This window comes from Cataglyphis hispanica, chromosome 14, assembly GCF_021464435.1.
Source record: "Cataglyphis hispanica isolate Lineage 1 chromosome 14, ULB_Chis1_1.0, whole genome shotgun sequence".
Lineage (NCBI taxonomy): Eukaryota > Metazoa > Arthropoda > Insecta > Hymenoptera > Formicidae > Cataglyphis > Cataglyphis hispanica.
In genome coordinates, this window is record NC_065967.1 from 2601663 (window position 1) to 2620511 (window position 18849).

Sequence of the window (18849 nt, forward strand, 5' to 3'; positions counted from 1 at the left end):
TAATTTTTTAGTTTAAAAAAAAAATCAATTTTAATAATTATAAAATTTTATGACATCTTTCTTCGTAGACGGACTTGAAAGTCGTGCCGCCTCAAATTCCGGAACGTAACGTCCCCAAAGCAATGTCTGTGTTAACCGGAAGCGGCGTCGAAGCGATCGGCAATGAAATCTTCGATGCTGAATGCATGAAACTAATGAACGAATATTTCTATGGCGTGAGGATATTTCCTGGTCAGGATCCGACTCATGTTTACATTGGCTGGGTTACATCTCAGTATCATTTGCATACAAAAGACTTTAATTTGTCTCGCGTGAGAAAATCTTCCGTTGCCATCATGGATGAGTACGACCGTCTTGTAGAGCAGTACGTTTCATAACTTTTTTATTGTATAATTTTTATAAAAACAATTCTAAAAGATAAATGTCGGCTAAAAAAATAATTTAAAACGTCATAGAGTCGACAGACAAAGCTGTTACATGGTTCGAGCGGACGAATTGTACAACGAAGTCACACAAGATGCATCCGGCAAAGGCGCGTCTCAAGGTATGTTCGTCGGCTGTTTCGTTGATACCGCCACAGGCTGGGTGTCCTTCACCTGCGAAGGCAAGGAAACGAGTCACAAGTTCAAGATGGAGCCGGACACGAAATTGTTCCCGGCGATCTTCGTCGAAGCTACCAGCAAAGAGATCCTGCAGATCGAGCTCGGCAGGACTTCGACGACACTTCCGCTCTCGGCCGCGGTGCTGCAGAATTCCGAACGACACGTGATACCGCAATTCCCGCCTAGATTAAAGGTGCAATGTTTAAAACCACACCAATGGGCTAGAGTGCCAAATCAATCACTCCAAGTACACGCCCTAAAACTGTCCGACATCAGAGGCTGGTCGATGCTATGCGAGGACGCTATCTCGATGCTGGCTCTTCATATACCCGAAGAGGACAGATGTATCGATATTCTGGAGCTTGTCGAAATGGATAAATTGCTGAGGTAAAATTTTGAGAGAAAAATTTTCGAAGCAAAAAATTTGAAAATTATTCTTTTCTTTTTATCTAAGCTTTTTAATTTGACAAAATAATTTTTTTCTCTCTAGTTTTCACGCGCATACATTGACGTTGTATGCAGCTCTATGTTATCAGTCTAATTATCGAGCTGCACATGCATTGTGCCAACATGTTGACCAGAAACAATTATTGTATGCGATACGAGCCGAATATATGTCCGGACCCCTGCGACAAGGGTTTTACGATTTACTTATTGCCTTGCATCTCGAATCACACGCGACAACGATGGAAGTGTGCAAGAACGAATACATAATTCCGCTTGGTAAGAACTTATTTTTAAATCGAAAAAATTGAAAATACGAATATATATAAAAAAAAGTTGAATGAAAATCAACTTAGAATATTCTTATATTTAATTTCTATATTTTTGCGCTTTTGTATCGATCTATTCTTGACTTAGTTAGAAATTTAATTAAGCAATTTTGCACTTTTTTTGTCAAGATATCTATGTTTGTTATCACAATTATTCGTGTACTGCATAGGTTCAGAACTGAAGGATTTATACGAAAACCCCGAGATGAAACATAGTCTCAGATATCTGGAGACCGAATCCATTCGACCACAAATGAAGATGACAGAGATCAGGTAAGTAAAACTTTTTCCCAAATAGATGTGAGACTCTTACTAATCAGTGGCCATCAAGGAATGTTCCTTCTAGTGATCAAGCGATTGAGAACATAAAGATGCTGTACAGTCCGCATTTTCCGCTCGATGTCGTGCGAGATTACGTGATGATGGCGCTTAACGAGGCTGTCGAAATTAATCAAGTGCACAACCGAGATCCAATTGGAGGCAGCAACGAAAATCTCTTTTTGTATGTAAGATGACAAGTTTAGCCGCTCTCTGCTGCAACTGCTGCAACTTTAAGGCGGAAAACAATATATGCAAATTTGTCTACTGCTTTTTTAAACAGGAATTTTTAATCTTGTGCTTATTGCTTACGGCGTTTCATTAATCGTAAATATTATTTGATATAATTTCGACTTTACAGACCTCTTCTGAAGCTGGTAGATAGATTACTTTTGGTGGGCATGCTGAGGAACGAGGATATAATCAAGTTGCTCATCATGATAAATCCTGAGACTTGGGACCCAACTTTCGATAAAGGCAAGCCGATTAAAAAAGTAACGTTCAACTATTAAATGTTAATAGATAAAAAACATAATTTGATACGATATTATTAAACTGTTGTAGAAGGTAAAGATGAGCACAAGAAAGGATTGTTACATATGAAAATGGCCGAGGGAGCGAAGCTACAAATGTGTTATCTACTTCATCATTTAAACGATATTCAATTGCGCCATCGTGTAGAATCTATTATCGCCTTCGCCTTTGACTTTGTCGGAGAATTGCAGGCAGATCAGTTACGACGTTACATCGAAATCAAGCAATCGGATTTACCATCAGCTGTCGCTGCTAAGAAGACTAGAGAATTTAGATGTCCTCCGCGCGAACAGATGAATGCCATTTTGAGCTTCAAAAATTTAGACTCTGAGGAAGATCCGGAGAATTGTCCTTGTGGCGAAGATCTCGTTGTGAAGATGAATGAATTTCACAGTGAATTGATGTCCTACGTGTCTTTGACTGCTCTTCAAGAAGCAGCCAATGCCGCCAACGAGCCAGCTGACGAAGTTCAAAAACCTGGTGCCATAAAACGCCTCTTCAACTTTATCAACGCTGTCAAAGAATTCGAGGAAGAACCTAAAGCTGAACCCGAACCTGAGAAAAAAACTCCCGAAGGTAAGCTCTTTAATTGATTTTAATCTCATAATTTTATCAAAGAAGTATTGTAAAATATTAATAAAAAAAATATTAATAAATACTCATAAATAATATTAATGAAAATAAAATATTAATAAATATTAACAAAAAATTTTTCAATATAATTCTTGTGCTATTCACAGAGGTATTTCGCAAGGTGTTGATATCGACCATCGTGAGTTGGGCCGAGGAATCACAAATCGAGACGCCGAAACTTGTGCGAGAAATGTTTAGCTTATTAGTCAGACAGTATGATACAGTCGGCGAATTAATCAGAGCCTTGGAGAAAACTTACGTCGTTAATAACAAAACCAAGGACGATGTTGCGCTAATGTGGGTCGGCTTAAGTCAGATTCGCGCCTTGCTGCCGGTGCAAATGTCTCAAGAAGAAGAGGCTTTAGTACGAGAGAGATTGTGGAAATTGGTGAATAATCACACATTCTTCCAGCATCCCGATCTCATTAGAGTGCTGAGAATTCACGAGAATGTGATGGCTATTATGATGAACACCTTGGGAAGACGCGCTCAGGCTCAATCCGACGCTCAAACCCAAGCTCAAGCAACTGAGGGAGAACCGGCATCAAAAGAGAAGGATACTTCTCACGAGATGGTCGTGGCCTGCTGCAGATTTTTGTGTTATTTCTGTCGTACATCCAGACAGAATCAGAAAGCTATGTTCGATCACTTTGATTTTCTGCTAGAGAATAGCAACATCTTGTTAGCTAGACCATCGCTGCGAGGATCAACGCCTTTAGACGTGGCTTATTCGTCGCTAATGGAAAACACCGAGTTAGCTCTGGCTTTAAGAGAACATTATCTAGAAAAGATCGCTATTTATTTGTCACGGTGCGGCCTGCAGTCTAATTCGGAATTAGTGGAGAAAGGCTATCCTGACCTGGGTTGGGATCCTGTCGAGGGTGAACGTTACCTTGATTTCTTGAGATTCTGTGTGTGGGTCAATGGTAAATTTTTATTATCTTTATTTATTTAATTCTTTATAAAAATTTATTTAATTCTTTATAAAAATAAGATAAATAGACAGGAAAATAAAATCATCTCATTAAATTTTTTTAAAATTTACATATTTTTAATATTTTGAAGGGCAGAAATTGAGTCTACCCGAAAAAAATTATTTCTCTTGTCCTATTTTTATAATTGTAATTTACTGCACTCATAATTTTTTTATTTTTAATTTTTTATATATTAATAAAATTTTTATTCATAAATAAAATTAATTATAATTTTATTTATAAAAATGTCGATATGTAAGTTTTCAAAAAATCATCGATATAGCTTTTATATCAAACATTTACATTAAACATTATTAAAAATAATTATCAAATTAAATATGATTTCTTTTTTTAATACGTTAGGTGAAAGCGTTGAGGAAAATGCAAATTTGGTAATCCGTCTGCTAATCAGAAGACCAGAATGTTTAGGTCCAGCTCTTCGAGGCGAAGGTGAAGGTCTGTTAAGAGCCATCATAGAAGCTAACAAGATGTCTGAACGCATTGCCGATAGACGAAAAGTAAGATATCTCATTTTTTTATTTAGTAAATTGCAAAACTAAGGATAATCGAACTATTTCTCGTAAGTAAGAAATCCCTTTATGCTCTTGATTATTGTTTTAAAAATCCATATGTATTTTCAATTCTGTGCGTCCCTAAAAGTTTGTAAACATGTTGTTATATCAAATAATTCCCCTAAAATAACTTTCCAAATTTTTATTTGCTTTTACATATATATGTATGTATAATCAATGGATACATACATGTGTTTGTGTCTCTGGATCTGTATCTGTATAATCCAATTTCTTGTATTTCAACAATGTAGCTTTTATATCTCAAAATTAACACATAGTTTAATTCATTTCATTACATGTATTATAATTGTTTTATTGCACAAAAATTTCTCCTTAAAATTAATTTGAGCTTAGTTCCTCAATATTAGTAATTCATACGTGTTTTTTTGAGAGAGACAAATCAAATTCACTAAATGTGGCATAAAATGATTATGCGACTATGTTAACTTGAATTTTATCTGCAAATAATTTTTGATTTTTTTGTCTGATTTTTGATTAATACGATATCAACTTAGTATCTCGCACAGGTACACGATGAAGCTGAAGGCTCAGCTGTAATAATACAATTCGAGCATCCGCTACCGGAATCAGATGACGACGAAGACTATATAGACACAGGCGCGGCGATCCTAAATTTCTATTGTACCCTCGTCGATCTATTAGGCCGCTGTGCTCCAGATTCTTCTGTCATAGAACAAGGTAATATAATTTAAAAAATTAAACCTTAATTCATATCTTCATTAATCACAATCAATAATTATATTCTAATTATGTTTTAAAAAAATATTAAGCTTGTGTTTAATTCTCATTCCAGTTACTTAAAGTAATCAATGTATGTGAAATGTATAATAAAACAGACAAAAAGAAAAAAAAAGATAAATATTAATTAGGATTGAATATTTCAGAATAGACAAATTTCCTTTAAATATATGCGAACTGCGCACGTGATATAAATAACAGACGATAAAATAATTTATATTTGCATATAAAATGTCAGATAATTATAGAAATTTTATTTTGAAGTTGTGAGTGTTAAACTTTTGAGTAAATTTATATTTCGCATTTTTGCACGCATATTTTTCGTAACATAAAATCACTTAAAATTTTTCTATTGCAAAGTACAATGAATTATCTAATAACAGCAATTATTTTTTTTCTTAATGACCAACAGAGGCGATAAAGTCAGTTGGTAATATATGAAACAAAATTTTGCTTTGAGATAATTGATGTTGAAACAATGCATCTTTATTTGAAATGGCGCAATTATTTCAGGAAAGAACGAATCTCTGCGAGCCCGGGCAATCTTGAGATCGTTAGTACCCTTGGACGATCTTCAGGGTGTACTCTCCCTGCGATTCACATTACTAAATCCCGCTGCCGGCGAAGAACGACCGAAAAGCGATACGCCGTCTGGTTTGATACCAGGACATAAACAAAGCGTTGTTTTATTCTTAGAACGCGTTTACGGTATCGAAACGCAAGAATTATTCTATAAACTTTTGGAAGAAGCATTTTTACCAGATCTTCGCGCCGCTACTATGCTCGACAGAGTAAGGATTATTATATTTTATCTATTTCAAACGTAATATTATTAATCATAATCACTTATTTATTATTTTAAAAAAAGAAAAACGAGAAGAATTTTGAATTATATTATATTATAAAAAATAAAATAATTATACTGACTAATATAACTTTTTTTACAGAATGACGGATATGAATCGGACATGGCACTTGCTATGAATCGTTATATAGGAAATAGCATTCTGCCGCTGCTAATTAAGCACTCGAAATTTTACAATGAAGCGGATAACTACGCGAGTTTACTCGATGCTACGTTGCACACGGTCTATCGACTCAGTAAGAATCGAATGCTGACGAAAGGACAGAGAGAAGCTGTTTCGGACTTTCTCGTCGCATTGACTAGGTAAGCGCGAAACATATCTCCAATATTATCTAAATCGAATACTTTTGTTGCTCTGAGAAGTGTCCACATATTAATTATTTTTATTTTAAAAATTAACTTTAATCTTTCTTGCAGTCAGATGCAGCCGAGTATGTTACTGAAATTATTGCGAAAACTGACAGTCGATGTGTCAAAATTGTCGGAATACACTACTGTTGCTCTCAGAGTACGTTGATTGTTCTGTCATTTCGCATTAAAAATTAATAATAGTAGTAAAGCTGCATTAATATTTGTTAATAATTTTATTATCGCATTATTTTCTTTTCTAGTTATTAACGTTGCATTATGATCGTTGCGCGAAATATTACGGCTCTACCGGCTCGGGTGGTCAAGGCACATACGGCGCATCAAGCGACGAAGAGAAACGCCTCACGATGGTACTCTTCAGCAATATTTTCGATTCTTTGTCAAAGATGGATTACGATCCAGAGCTCTTCGGAAAAGCTCTACCATGCTTGACGGCTATCGGTTGCGCCTTGCCACCAGATTATTCTCTGTCGAAGAATTATGACGACGAGTGGTACGGCAGCAAGTCGGCCTCCACCCAATCACCTGATGGACCTTACAATCCGCAACCGATCAATACGTCTAGGTTATTGTTTATTTTTTATCATCAAAATTACTAGAAATTCTGCAATCTCTAATAATTGTAAAATAATAATTAGAAAGTAAAATTTAGAAAATCTATTATTTTGATATAATCTTTTTTTAGCATCGTGCTTAATAACGATCTTAATCAGATAGTAGTAAAGTTCTCCGAGCATTATCACGACGCTTGGGCGAGTCGTAAATTAGAGAACGGTTGGACTTATGGCGATCAATGGTCAGATGTGAATAAAACGCATCCAAGATTAAAACCGTACAATATGTTGAGCGATTACGAACGAGAACGATATAAGGAACCTGTTAGAGAGAGCTTGAAAGCTCTTCTGGCGATCGGTTGGAGCGTAGAACACGCGGAGGTCGATGTTCCATCGACTAATCGCAGTTCTATGAGAAGATCTTCCAAAAGTCAAGTAAGAAAAATTATTTTAACAAAGTTTATCATATTTGTAGAAAAAAGTATGCGCTTATATATTCGCATATTATATTTTCACATATCAAAAATATACAGGGCGATTCGGCGAGTCCGTTTAATTATAATCCTCATCCGGTGGACATGACTAATTTGACGCTAAGCAGAGAAATGCAAAATATGGCCGAACGTTTAGCGGATAATGCTCACGATATTTGGGCGAAGAAGAAGAAAGAAGAACTCATTACTTGTGGTTAGCATAAACTGATATCTATTATTTGCTATTCTATAATTTTTTTTTTTAAATTAAAATTAAATTTATTAAATAATTTTCTAATAACATATTTTATAATTATAGGAGGCGGCATTCACCCTCAATTAGTACCTTACGATCTACTGACTGATAAAGAGAAACGAAAAGATCGCGAGCGATCGCAAGAATTTCTCAAATACCTGCAGTATCAAGGATACAAGCTTCACAAACCTAATCGTGGCGGCACCGAAACCGAAGTGGCTGGCGCCGCTGCTGCGGTAGAATTGAGATTCGCTTATTCGCTGTTGGAGAAGCTAATAGCTTATTTAGACAAGGCAACGATCAATATGAAGCTCCTAAAACCTTCTGACACGTTTAGTCGAAGAAATAGTTTCAAAACCTCCACAAGAGACATTAAATTTTTCAGCAAAGTAGTTCTGCCGCTGATGGAGAAATATTTCAGTACGCATAGAAATTATTTCATCGCCGTAGCTACCGCCACGAACAACGTCGGCGCGGCGTCCTTAAAGGAGAAGGAGATGGTGGCCGCTCTCTTCTGCAAATTAGCGAGTCTGCTGAGATCGAGACTCGCCGCCTTCGGTGCGGATGTGAGGATAACAGTTCGTTGTCTACAAGTGCTCGTAAAAGGTATAGATGCCAAGAGCCTTGTGAAAAACTGTCCAGAGTTTATTAGAACGTCCATGTTAACTTTCTTCAACAACACCGCCGACGATTTGGGCCATACGATTCTGAATCTTCAAGAGGGGAAGTACAGTCATCTTAGAGGCACTCATTTAAAAACCTCCACATCATTATCGTACATTAATAGCGTGGTTCTACCAGTGCTTACTGCAATGTTCGATCATCTTGCCGCGTGCGAGTATGGTAGCGATTTGTTACGTAAGTATAAAATTGGGCACAATTAAAATAGATAAATAAACATATATATATATAAAATTTACTCATAATTTTTTCTTCATTCGATAGTTGACGAAATTCAGGTAGCATCGTACAAAATGCTGGCGTCGCTATTTACTCTCGGAACAGATGCTAGTTTGACACACGACCGAAAGTACCTGAAGACTGAGATCGAGCGAAACAAACCGAATCTGGGTTCCTGTCTGGGTGCCTTCTCGAGTTGCTTCCCAGTAGCCTTCTTAGAACCGCACTTAAATAAGCACAATCAGTATTCTCTTTTGAATCGAATAGCAGATCATTCTCTGGAAGCTCAAGACATCATGACAAAGATGGAATCAAGTATGCCGACCTTGGAGACGATTCTCAACGAAGTGGATCAGTTTGTCGAATCTGACAAGACTTACAACGACGCTCCTCACATCGTCGACGTAATTCTACCTTTATTATGCTCCTATCTGCCCTTCTGGTGGGCCCAAGGGCCCGACAACGTAAATCCAACTGAAGGTGCCTATGTCAGTATGATCACTAGCGATCATATGAATCAATTACTGAAGAACGTGCTGAAGCTAATCAAAAAGAATATCGGCAATGAAAACGCGCCGTGGATGACGCGTATCGCTGCCTATACACAGCAAATCATCATCAATTCTTCTGAAGAATTACTGAAGGACCCGTTCTTGCCTCTTGCCGAACGTGTCAGGAAACGAACGGATACCATGTACCATAAAGAAGAGTCTCTTCGTGGTTTCATTAAATCGTCGACCGACGATACATCGCAAGTCGAGGCACAGATACAAGAAGATTGGCAGCTATTGGTTCGCGATATCTATTCATTCTATCCTCTGTTGATAAAATACGTCGATCTACAGAGGAATCATTGGTTGAGAAACAATATTCCTGAAGCCGAGGATCTATATAATCACGTAGCAGCTATATTTAACATCTGGTCCAAGTCGCAATATTTCTTGCGTGAGGAACAAAATTTTATATCTACGAACGAGATCGATAACATGGTGCTCATCATGCCTACTGCAACCAGAAGACCTGCTGCAGTAACCGATGGCACCACGCCTTCCGGAGGAGGCAAGGTTCGTATAATTTATTCAAAATATATAATACTTAATCGTCGTTAGTCAATATACATTCATTTCGAAAAAAAGAGTAAGATTAAATAATTAAATATCTCTTCGGCTTTCAGAAAAAGAAGAAACATCGTGACAAAAAGAGGGACAAGGACAAGGAAGTGCAAGCATCCTTGATGGTAGCGTGTCTAAAGCGATTGCTACCTGTCGGCTTGAATCTGTTTGCCGGTCGCGAACAGGAGCTGGTACAGCATTGCAAAGACAGATTCTTAAAGAAAATGCAGGAATATGAGATCGCGGAATTCGCTAAGACACAACTGACATTGCCGGATAAAATCGATCCCGCCGACGAGATGTCCTGGCAGCATTATTTATATTCTAAATTGGGCCAGAAGAAAGATGCAACGGAATCTGTCAAGGCTCAACAATTGGAGGATGTCGTCGCTAGAATTACCGATATGGCGAAAGTTTTATACGGTTTACATATGGTTAGTTGTAGAAACTTTTCTGTTTGACGTTGAAATAATTTTCAAGGATTATCTTCTGGACATTTAAATTACTTAAATTACTTAAAATAATTTCCAAAATTTTAGATTCTATTTTTTAATTTGTTAAATATTAATATTTTTGTAATCGTTAGAAAATTTAAAGTTTCATTGTCTCCTGAGGATCATCATCATTTTTCTTTTTCTTTAAGTAATTAAAATATTCATCATATTTATTCCGTACTTTTATGTTCTCGAGTAGATTGATCATCCACAACAGCAGAGCAAGAGTCAATATCGATCCGTGGTGTCGATCCAACGTAAACGAGCGGTAATCGCTTGCTTCCGCCAAACTTCCCTACATTCCTTGCCCAGGTATCCTTCTTGCTATTTGGTTATGTTTTTGCTTTAGTCGCTTCAGTTAATCCTTTAATTGCAATGCCGTTATTAATTTGTTTAACATCATTAGAATCATCTTTATTTTAAGTTACATCAACTGTTATTAATGCATTTTGCATTATTTTACGTAGAATTAATTAGATATTTTGCTGTTTATTAAGAGACACAATAAGATTAATTAATTTGGAGTGTTCAATCTTATATAATATTGATGACAATGATTAATAAATATATATAACTATATAATAATAAATAATATAACTATTAATCATTTACTGAGAGTGCACTTGTGTTGTTTGTGCGCACATTAATAGGCAACAAAGCCACCGCCATCGCGAGATGGATGGAAACGCGTGTTATGCGCTGCCAGAAAAAGAGCGGCGATTGCATGCTTACGTAGTGAACCTCTGTATAAATTGAGAAGGTATGATTAACACAAATTAATATCTTTTATATATGCACGTACACATAAAACAAATTTTTTTTTAATATCAACACGAATATAAAAATCGTTTCTTTAAATATATATAATGTGTATATAATTTTTTATAATTATGATTATATATACTTATACATACACATATATAATTATATTTATATAAAATTATATAAAACTTATATTATATAAATTTATGTAAATATTTTTTTGTAGGCACCGCGCAATAAACATTTTTGCGCGAACGTATTATGAGCTATGGCTACAAGAAGAAAATGTAGGCCAAGAAGTAATGATCGAGGACCTTACGGTAATTACACTATTATTTAATTTACATGAAAAATATATTTAACATATATATATATATATATATATATATATATATATATATATAATTCATATTAAAATTTAAACGTACGCATATGTATATATTTTTTTTTCTTTAGCAATCATTCGAAGATGCTGAATTGAACAAAATGGATAAGGCTGAGGACGAAGGCAAGCCAGATCCATTGACACAGTTAGTGACAACATTCTGTCGCGGTGCAATGACTGAACGATCAGGTGCGCTTCAAGAGGATCCGCTTTATATGAGTTACGCACATATTATTTCCAAATCTTGCGGAGAGGAAGAGGAAGAAGGTGAAGAAGAAGGCGATGGCGGCGGCGGCGGCGGTGAAGAAGAAGGTCAAGCTTCGATCCATGTAAGTATCTTCGATTACTAAGTTTTTATTTGTAGATAAATAATTTTAATGAGAAATAATCTCGAATCCTTTGACAATTTCCCGAAATCTATCGCATTAACGAATTCCCTATCTTTTTCTAACTTACTTGAAGCCGAAACATAAGCTACTTATGGTAAGAATAAGTAGTTAGTGCAAAAGTTTATCCGCTTAATGTATGCTCGCAGTCCAAAGTGTCAATCATATATGTTCTACGCATTTCGATATCTGAACCTATTTAATTATACACTGTCATTGAAATGTCAAACGATGTAAAATATCATTCATGAACAAGCAAAATATCGTAGGCTGTTGCGATTGTTTTCCTCTTTCTTAATTTCGCAAATTAATTACTAACAATATTATTAAATTGTATATTCTCTATTTTAACGTAACTCTCAAGAGGCCCATGCATAAACTAATGGTAAGACACTGATTTATACGTCATATTTATATACACGAGTTAAATAAAAATAATACACATAAAATAAAAGTTATATCTTAAATAGCAAATAATTAAAAATTGTATAAAAATTGTATATTAAATTACTATATGTTTCATTTAAACATTGTATTATGTATATTTATAAAGTTTAAGCATTTAATTGTATTCAAATTTATTATGCTTTGTAACTATAGGAGCAAGAAATGGAAAAACAGAAGCTCTTGTTCCATCAAGCTCGCCTAGCGAATCGCGGCGTCGCGGAGATGGTACTCTTACACATATCAGCGTGCAAGGGTGTTCCTAGTGAGATGGTAATAAAAACTCTGGAACTTGGAATTTCGATTCTGCGTGGCGGCAATATCGAAATTCAGCGAGGAATGTTGAATCACCTCAAAGAGAAAAAGGATGTCGGTTTCTTCACATCCATCGCGGGTCTAATGAACTCTTGCAGCGTATTGGATTTGGACGCTTTTGAGAGGAACACGAAAGCTGAAGGACTCGGTGTCGGTTCTGAAGGTGCAGCCGGCGAAAAAAATATGCACGATGCTGAATTTACTTGTGCCCTATTCCGGTTTATCCAACTCACTTGCGAAGGTCATAATCTCGGTAAGTTTTTCGTTATCGTTATTAGAAACTAAGTTTAATCGAGCAATATTTTTATCATTTTATCGTATCTGTAATAGATTGGCAAAACTATCTCAGAACACAGGCTGGTAATACAACGACAGTAAATGTAGTCATTTGTACCGTCGATTACTTGCTGCGACTGCAGGAATCGATCATGGATTTCTACTGGCATTATTCGAGCAAGGAACTTATCGATCCTGCCGGCAAAGCGAATTTCTTCAAGGCTATTGGTGTCGCGAGTCAAGTTTTTAACACACTCACAGAAGTTATTCAAGGTCCATGCGCGCAAAATCAACAGGCTTTAGCGCATTCTAGATTGTGGGACGCGGTCGGAGGTTTTCTTTTCTTATTCTCGCACATGCAGGATAAGTTATCAAAACATTCTAGTCAAGTAGATCTTCTCAAGGAATTATTGAACTTGCAAAAGGACATGATTACTATGATGCTTTCTATGCTTGAAGGTATGTATCTTTTTTATTAAAAAAAAAAAAAATAAAATAATTAATTTTTATGTAATTTAAAGGCAATGTGGTGAACGGAACAATTGGAAAACAGATGGTAGATACCTTAGTTGAATCGGCAAGTAACGTGGAACTGATTTTGAAATACTTTGATATGTTCTTAAAACTGAAAGATCTGGTATCATCGCCAAGTTTCTTGGAAGTTGATCTTAACAATGATGGTTGGGTATATCCTAAGGATTTCAAGGAAAAAATGGAGCAGCAGAAGAGTTATACCAAGTACGCTTAAAAAATATCAGTATTTTTTTCCAAAATTATATTATTTTGTTTAATAATATTATAAATTTTAATCCACAATATTTTCAGCGAAGAGATCGAATTTCTTCTGGCCTGTTGCGAGACGAATCATGACGGCAAGATCGATTACGTCGCTTTTATGGACCGTTTCCACGAACCGGCGAAAGAAATCGGTTTTAATCTTGCCGTATTGCTTACCAATCTATCCGAGCATATGCCTAACGAGCCGAGATTAGCCAGATTTCTCGAGACAGCTGGTTCTGTCTTGAATTACTTCGAGCCGTTCTTAGGCAGAATTGAGATTCTCGGTGGCAATAAAAAGATCGAGCGTGTGTACTTCGAGATCAAGGAATCAAACATCGAACAGTGGGAGAAACCGCAGATCAAAGAATCAAAGAGAATTTACTTTTACAATACAGTGGTCGAGGCTGGTGAAAAGGAAAAACTCGAGACTTTTATCAATTTCTGTGAGGACGCCATTTTCGAGATGCAGCATGCGAGCGCGTTAATGACTGTTGAGGAGAGCGGTGGCATCGGCAAAGCAAGAGAGTCCTCGTACACGTACATGACCGAGGACGATGAAGAAAGAAATAAAGATCCGATCAGACGAAGCATACAAGCCTTCAAAGACGGCATCTACTATTTCTTCTATATGTTCTCGCCGACCAATATCAAAAACAAGATTGCCGAGATGCAGCAGATGACGATTCCCGAACTCTTTATCGGCTTTTTCAAAATGATTTTCTACGCGTTCTATTATTCCGGTTTTGGCGTCGGCTGTGTAATCAAATACTTTATGAGCCTTTTATTGACGCTAATGAGAGGACCACGATTAGAGGAGCCTGTTGTCATCAAGGAGGAGGAGGAGAAACCGTTGAGACATTTACCCGCTTTGCCACCAACACCGGATGAATCGAATCTACAGGTAAGATTTTTTTTCGATATAATCTAAAAATGCTAAAAATATAATACGACGTGAAAAAATATCTTAAATTCGTGCAGGTGCAAGCCTTCGGAATGGACATAACGAAAGAGGAAGGAGGACAAATAAAAATAGCGCCGCATGAATCGAGCACTTCTACACCGCAATCTAGTATCGAAGAAACTGGCGAAAGTACACCTGACGAAGGTACCGGTGAGGAGGGAGCGACAGTTGAAGGAGGAGAGAGCGAAGCACCTGTCAGTTTAGCTGATTTGCTTGGGTTAGTATAACAACTAATATAGACACTAAAAATGTTAATATTTCAGAGTATTCCGTTCTTTTATTATTTAATCATTTATTTAAATGATTTTGCATTTATCGGATATCGATCTAAAAAAACGCAATTGGTCGATTCTGTGTAGAACAAAAAATTATTGCTTTAGTCGATCAGCTGATTGTAGCGTAGTAACGTACGCGCCGCGTATCTCGCGCGCACACATACACATACATGTCGCGAGACACCCTCAATTAATTACAAACAATTAATTTCGTTCTAAAAATTGATCGCCTTCTGTTCTAAAAAAAAATAATATATTTAAATTATATGTCGGAGAAGTCTCTTTTTTTCTATCTCTATCTCGCAGTGAGTTGAAATTAATTATATTAAGAAGTGTATATTTCCTCGCTTAATGATGTATGGAATTTTTAATACATTGTTTGTGTATGATTGTTTTTTTTTCTCTTGATTAAATGCTTTGTTACGATATTTATATAGTGGCGAACAAGCCAGGGCGCAAGCTGCCGCAGCGGCCGAAGCAGCGGCGGCTCAACAAGCAGCCATGGCAGCGGTTGAAGCCGAAGCGAAACAAGAAATCTCAGCCGAACCTTCTACAGGATCGAGTATCGATTTGTCCGAGTACAGTCACCGCGTGGTCTCTTTCCTAGCCAGAAATTTCTACAATTTGAAATATGTTGCGTTGGCCCTCGCCTTCTGCATCAATTTTATGCTGCTCTTTTACAAGGTTCGCGAAAGCTTTGTAATGAAAAAAGCTCATATGTTTTGTATTTTCTTTTCTTAAAGATATTAAAGTCTTTACTAAAGATTTCATAAACTCATGTTACGTATATTTATAGATTTAAGAGAAAAAGTTGTTTCATGCTTCTTCGTGTATGTTGATTTTAATCTAGGTTTCGTCTTTGACTAACGACTTGGATGAAGAAGGTAGTGGTAAAATAGCGGATATATTGGCAGAAATGTCGGGCGAGGGTCCATCGGGTTTAGCAGGTAGCGGCGTTGAAATGGGCAGCGGTAGCGGTGAAGATGAATCGGAAGAGGATGACGAAGAGGCTAACGAATTTGTGGAAGTGGATTATTACTACATGGCTCACATCATGCGACTATTGGCCGCTTTTCATTCTCTCGTTTCGCTCGCCATGCTGGTTGCATATTATCACTTGAAGGTATATTTAAAAGCCGAATAATTTATAATAGCTATAATTACATAATTATATTTAATAATGTAAATTATTAATATTTGAAGAATATATTTTTTAGTAATGTTTTTTTTTTATGTAATAAATATAATCATTTCATAATTCTCATATCATGAAATATTATTATATTTTTTTAGGTTCCATTAGCTATTTTCAAACGAGAAAAGGAAATTGCACGACGAGTAGAATTCGATGGATTGTATATAGCCGAGACGCCAGAAGAGGATGACATTAAAGCGCATTGGGATAAAATGGTAATATCAGCGAAAACTTTCCCTGTAAATTATTGGGACAAGTTTGTAAAAAAGAAGGTCCGGCAAAAATATAGCGAAACGTACGATTTCGATTACATCAGCAATTTGCTCGGAATGGAAAAGACTTCTTTCAGCCAACAGGAAGACGAAGGATCCGGTTTGATACATTTGTAAGTAAATGTCTTGATAGTATTTTATATTTTTTTGATGAATTTTGTGAAACAAAGATTAATGTTTTACAGCATTATAAACATCGATTGGAGATATCAAATTTGGAAGGCCGGTGTCACCATTACAGATAACGTATGTGTTCTTCAAAAATTAATTTGAAAAAAATTTTAATTAATTTATCTAATAAATTTAAAATATCTATATATTTATACATATTATTTTATTTTTAGGCGTTTTTGTATAGTTTGTGGTACTTCACATTTTCGATCCTCGGAAACTACAATAATTTCTTTTTCGCCGCTCATTTATTAGACGTCGCGGTCGGTTTCAAAACTCTGAGAACGATCTTACAATCAGTAACGCATAATGGCAAGCAATTGGTTTTGACAGTGATGCTGCTGACAATCGTAGTATACATCTACACCGTGATAGCTTTCAATTTCTTTAGAAAATTCTATATACAAGAGGAAGATGACGAAACGGACAAAAAATGTCACCATATGTTAACGGTATGCTGCGTAGAAAAATATGCCGTATAAAAAATCTTTATCTGATTATATTTATCTTATCTTTTGGCAGTGCTTCGTTTTCCATTTGTACAAAGGCGTAAGGGCTGGCGGTGGCATAGGTGACGAGATCGGGGAACCCGACGGCGACGATTACGAGGTTTATCGTATAATGTTCGATATCACATTCTTCTTCTTCGTAATCGTCATTCTATTAGCTATCATTCAAGGTAAGCGCGCACGAGCCATTCTTCGATTCGCGGCAAAAAAAAGAGCCCGATATAATACTGCAATCAAATTTTTAGGTTTGATTATCGACGCATTCGGCGAGCTTCGTGATCAGCTCGAGAACGTGAAGACAAATATGGAGAGTAATTGCTTTATATGTGGCTTAGGGAAGGAATATTTCGACGCGGTGCCGCACGGGTTTGATACTCACGTTCAGCAGGAGCATAATTTAGCGAATTATATGTAAATATTTTACAGATGAATATTTTATATTTTTAATTTTACGACAGAAGAGAATATCTCATATCGGTTTTTAATTATAATCTTCGATCAACAGGTTCTTCCTCATGCACTTGATTAACAAACCGGACACCGAATACACCGGTCAGGAGACCTACGTGTGGAATATGTATCAACAAAGATGTTGGGACTTCTTCCCGGTCGGTGATTGCTTCCGCAAGCAGAACGAGACCGTAGAGGAGGAGGCCAAGAAGAAGTAATCTAGTTTTTAATTAAGAGGTGACCAATCGATTGACCAATCGACCTCTCATTTGTCAAAGAGGACTTCTCTTCTCGAACAATGTCTTCGATTATTTTTAGCGTCAATTTTTGCTCATCGGACGAGAATGTAAAGTCCGTTCACAAAATCAAATTTTTAAAATTCTTCGTCTTACCTCATATCGATGCGCGAGGAGAGATTTTACGTTGTAAAAACTTGTGCCCTACCCCCTCCCCCATTTTCCACTTGACAAATTATTGTTATTCCAACTAACTAATAGATTGAGTCTCTCACGTGTGAGTCTAGAGCATTAATTATGTACTGCGTGTAATAAAAATGTCTAGAGAATTTCGCGCTTGACATCGCATCGTGCGCGATATAAAATTGAAAATATTTTTCCAACTTTGTAAAGATAACTCGAGTATGGTATCACCGAGATAATCTCCTCTTTTAGATAATCGATCAATCAAAGGTTGACAAAAGCTCGATTTCCTTCGATCGACGATGCATTATTGTTGAACCGGCGAAACCGACTGCACAAATTTACATATTCCTAGCGCTACAATTGCCTTCTTTTCATACGTCGAATCTATGATCTATACTTGTGCACAATTGATGCGTTGTATCGGAGCGATAACAAATTTGAAATATATGACGTAGTTTAAGTAAGTTGAGGATATTCAAAGTTTATATAATGTGCAAATTTCTCTTTGATTGCTATAAGAATGAAAACTTTTTGGACATAATTTATGACTGAGCTCACAGTATATATATCCAGAAAAATGTCAATATATTGTAAATAAAACTTTACGGCAGGATTATCTGGTAATAAATAAAGACATACTTCTTTACTTCGTTATCTTCAGGTTCTTTCCTTAATTTTATATATAAATTGCATTTACTTTCACATATTATTTAGAACTTAGATATTCTTATCTGCAAAATTTTAAAACAATATTAAAATTTAAAAATCGCAAATTATTAATATTATTGTTTAATTTATATTATTCTATGATTGCTATACAAGAATTTTAAAAGTTCAATTTCAAATCTTGAAAATTATTAAAAAATTGTAAAATTGTTATATTATTTGTTATTATTTTACATACTTTCATATCGGGAACTGGTATAAAAAATTAGTTTCTGACGATCGATACAATCGATCTTCAACAATTCCAAGGCCGGAATTTTGCGCATCCCGACGTCACGACGACGACGTCGCGTCGCATCACACCGATATCGTCTACCGTGGTACAGTAAAAT

At 36.1% G+C, this 18849-nt stretch overlaps 1 protein-coding gene across 13 annotated transcripts in view; it reads left to right on the forward strand.

The window, feature by feature from the left end:
• The window catches only part of LOC126854532 (ryanodine receptor), a 39365-nt gene extending 20928 nt beyond the window's left edge, over positions 1 to 18437 (forward strand). For 4 of the 13 annotated variants that reach the window (XM_050601376.1, XM_050601375.1, XM_050601381.1 and 1 more), the window contains 35 exons: positions 69 to 364; positions 456 to 989; positions 1093 to 1325; positions 1546 to 1648; positions 1707 to 1877; positions 2055 to 2170; positions 2258 to 2803; positions 2968 to 3786; positions 4198 to 4352; positions 4922 to 5105; positions 5679 to 5956; positions 6113 to 6333; positions 6448 to 6538; positions 6642 to 6964; positions 7085 to 7388; positions 7487 to 7640; positions 7746 to 8540; positions 8628 to 9646; positions 9757 to 10128; positions 10388 to 10500; positions 11177 to 11270; positions 11407 to 11664; positions 12322 to 12733; positions 12811 to 13215; positions 13278 to 13494; positions 13582 to 14437; positions 14515 to 14714; positions 15210 to 15456; positions 15623 to 15895; positions 16066 to 16352; positions 16425 to 16485; positions 16584 to 16862; positions 16933 to 17089; positions 17165 to 17330; positions 17425 to 18437. In XM_050601376.1, coding sequence (XP_050457333.1) covers positions 69 to 364; positions 456 to 989; positions 1093 to 1325; positions 1546 to 1648; positions 1707 to 1877; positions 2055 to 2170; positions 2258 to 2803; positions 2968 to 3786; positions 4198 to 4352; positions 4922 to 5105; positions 5679 to 5956; positions 6113 to 6333; positions 6448 to 6538; positions 6642 to 6964; positions 7085 to 7388; positions 7487 to 7640; positions 7746 to 8540; positions 8628 to 9646; positions 9757 to 10128; positions 10388 to 10500; positions 11177 to 11270; positions 11407 to 11664; positions 12322 to 12733; positions 12811 to 13215; positions 13278 to 13494; positions 13582 to 14437; positions 14515 to 14714; positions 15210 to 15456; positions 15623 to 15895; positions 16066 to 16352; positions 16425 to 16485; positions 16584 to 16862; positions 16933 to 17089; positions 17165 to 17330; positions 17425 to 17587 — 10902 coding nt within the window. In that variant the 3' untranslated portion in view covers positions 17588 to 18437. The remainder of the gene's footprint in view (positions 1 to 68; positions 365 to 455; positions 990 to 1092; positions 1326 to 1545; positions 1649 to 1706; positions 1878 to 2054; positions 2171 to 2257; positions 2804 to 2967; positions 3787 to 4197; positions 4353 to 4921; positions 5106 to 5678; positions 5957 to 6112; positions 6334 to 6447; positions 6539 to 6641; positions 6965 to 7084; positions 7389 to 7486; positions 7641 to 7745; positions 8541 to 8627; positions 9647 to 9756; positions 10129 to 10387; positions 10501 to 11176; positions 11271 to 11406; positions 11665 to 12321; positions 12734 to 12810; positions 13216 to 13277; positions 13495 to 13581; positions 14438 to 14514; positions 14715 to 15209; positions 15457 to 15622; positions 15896 to 16065; positions 16353 to 16424; positions 16486 to 16583; positions 16863 to 16932; positions 17090 to 17164; positions 17331 to 17424) is intronic. The other 9 variants (XM_050601378.1, XM_050601377.1, XM_050601386.1 and 6 more) reach the window with 3 other exon arrangements.
• Positions 18438 to 18849: the final 412 nt, after the last annotated feature.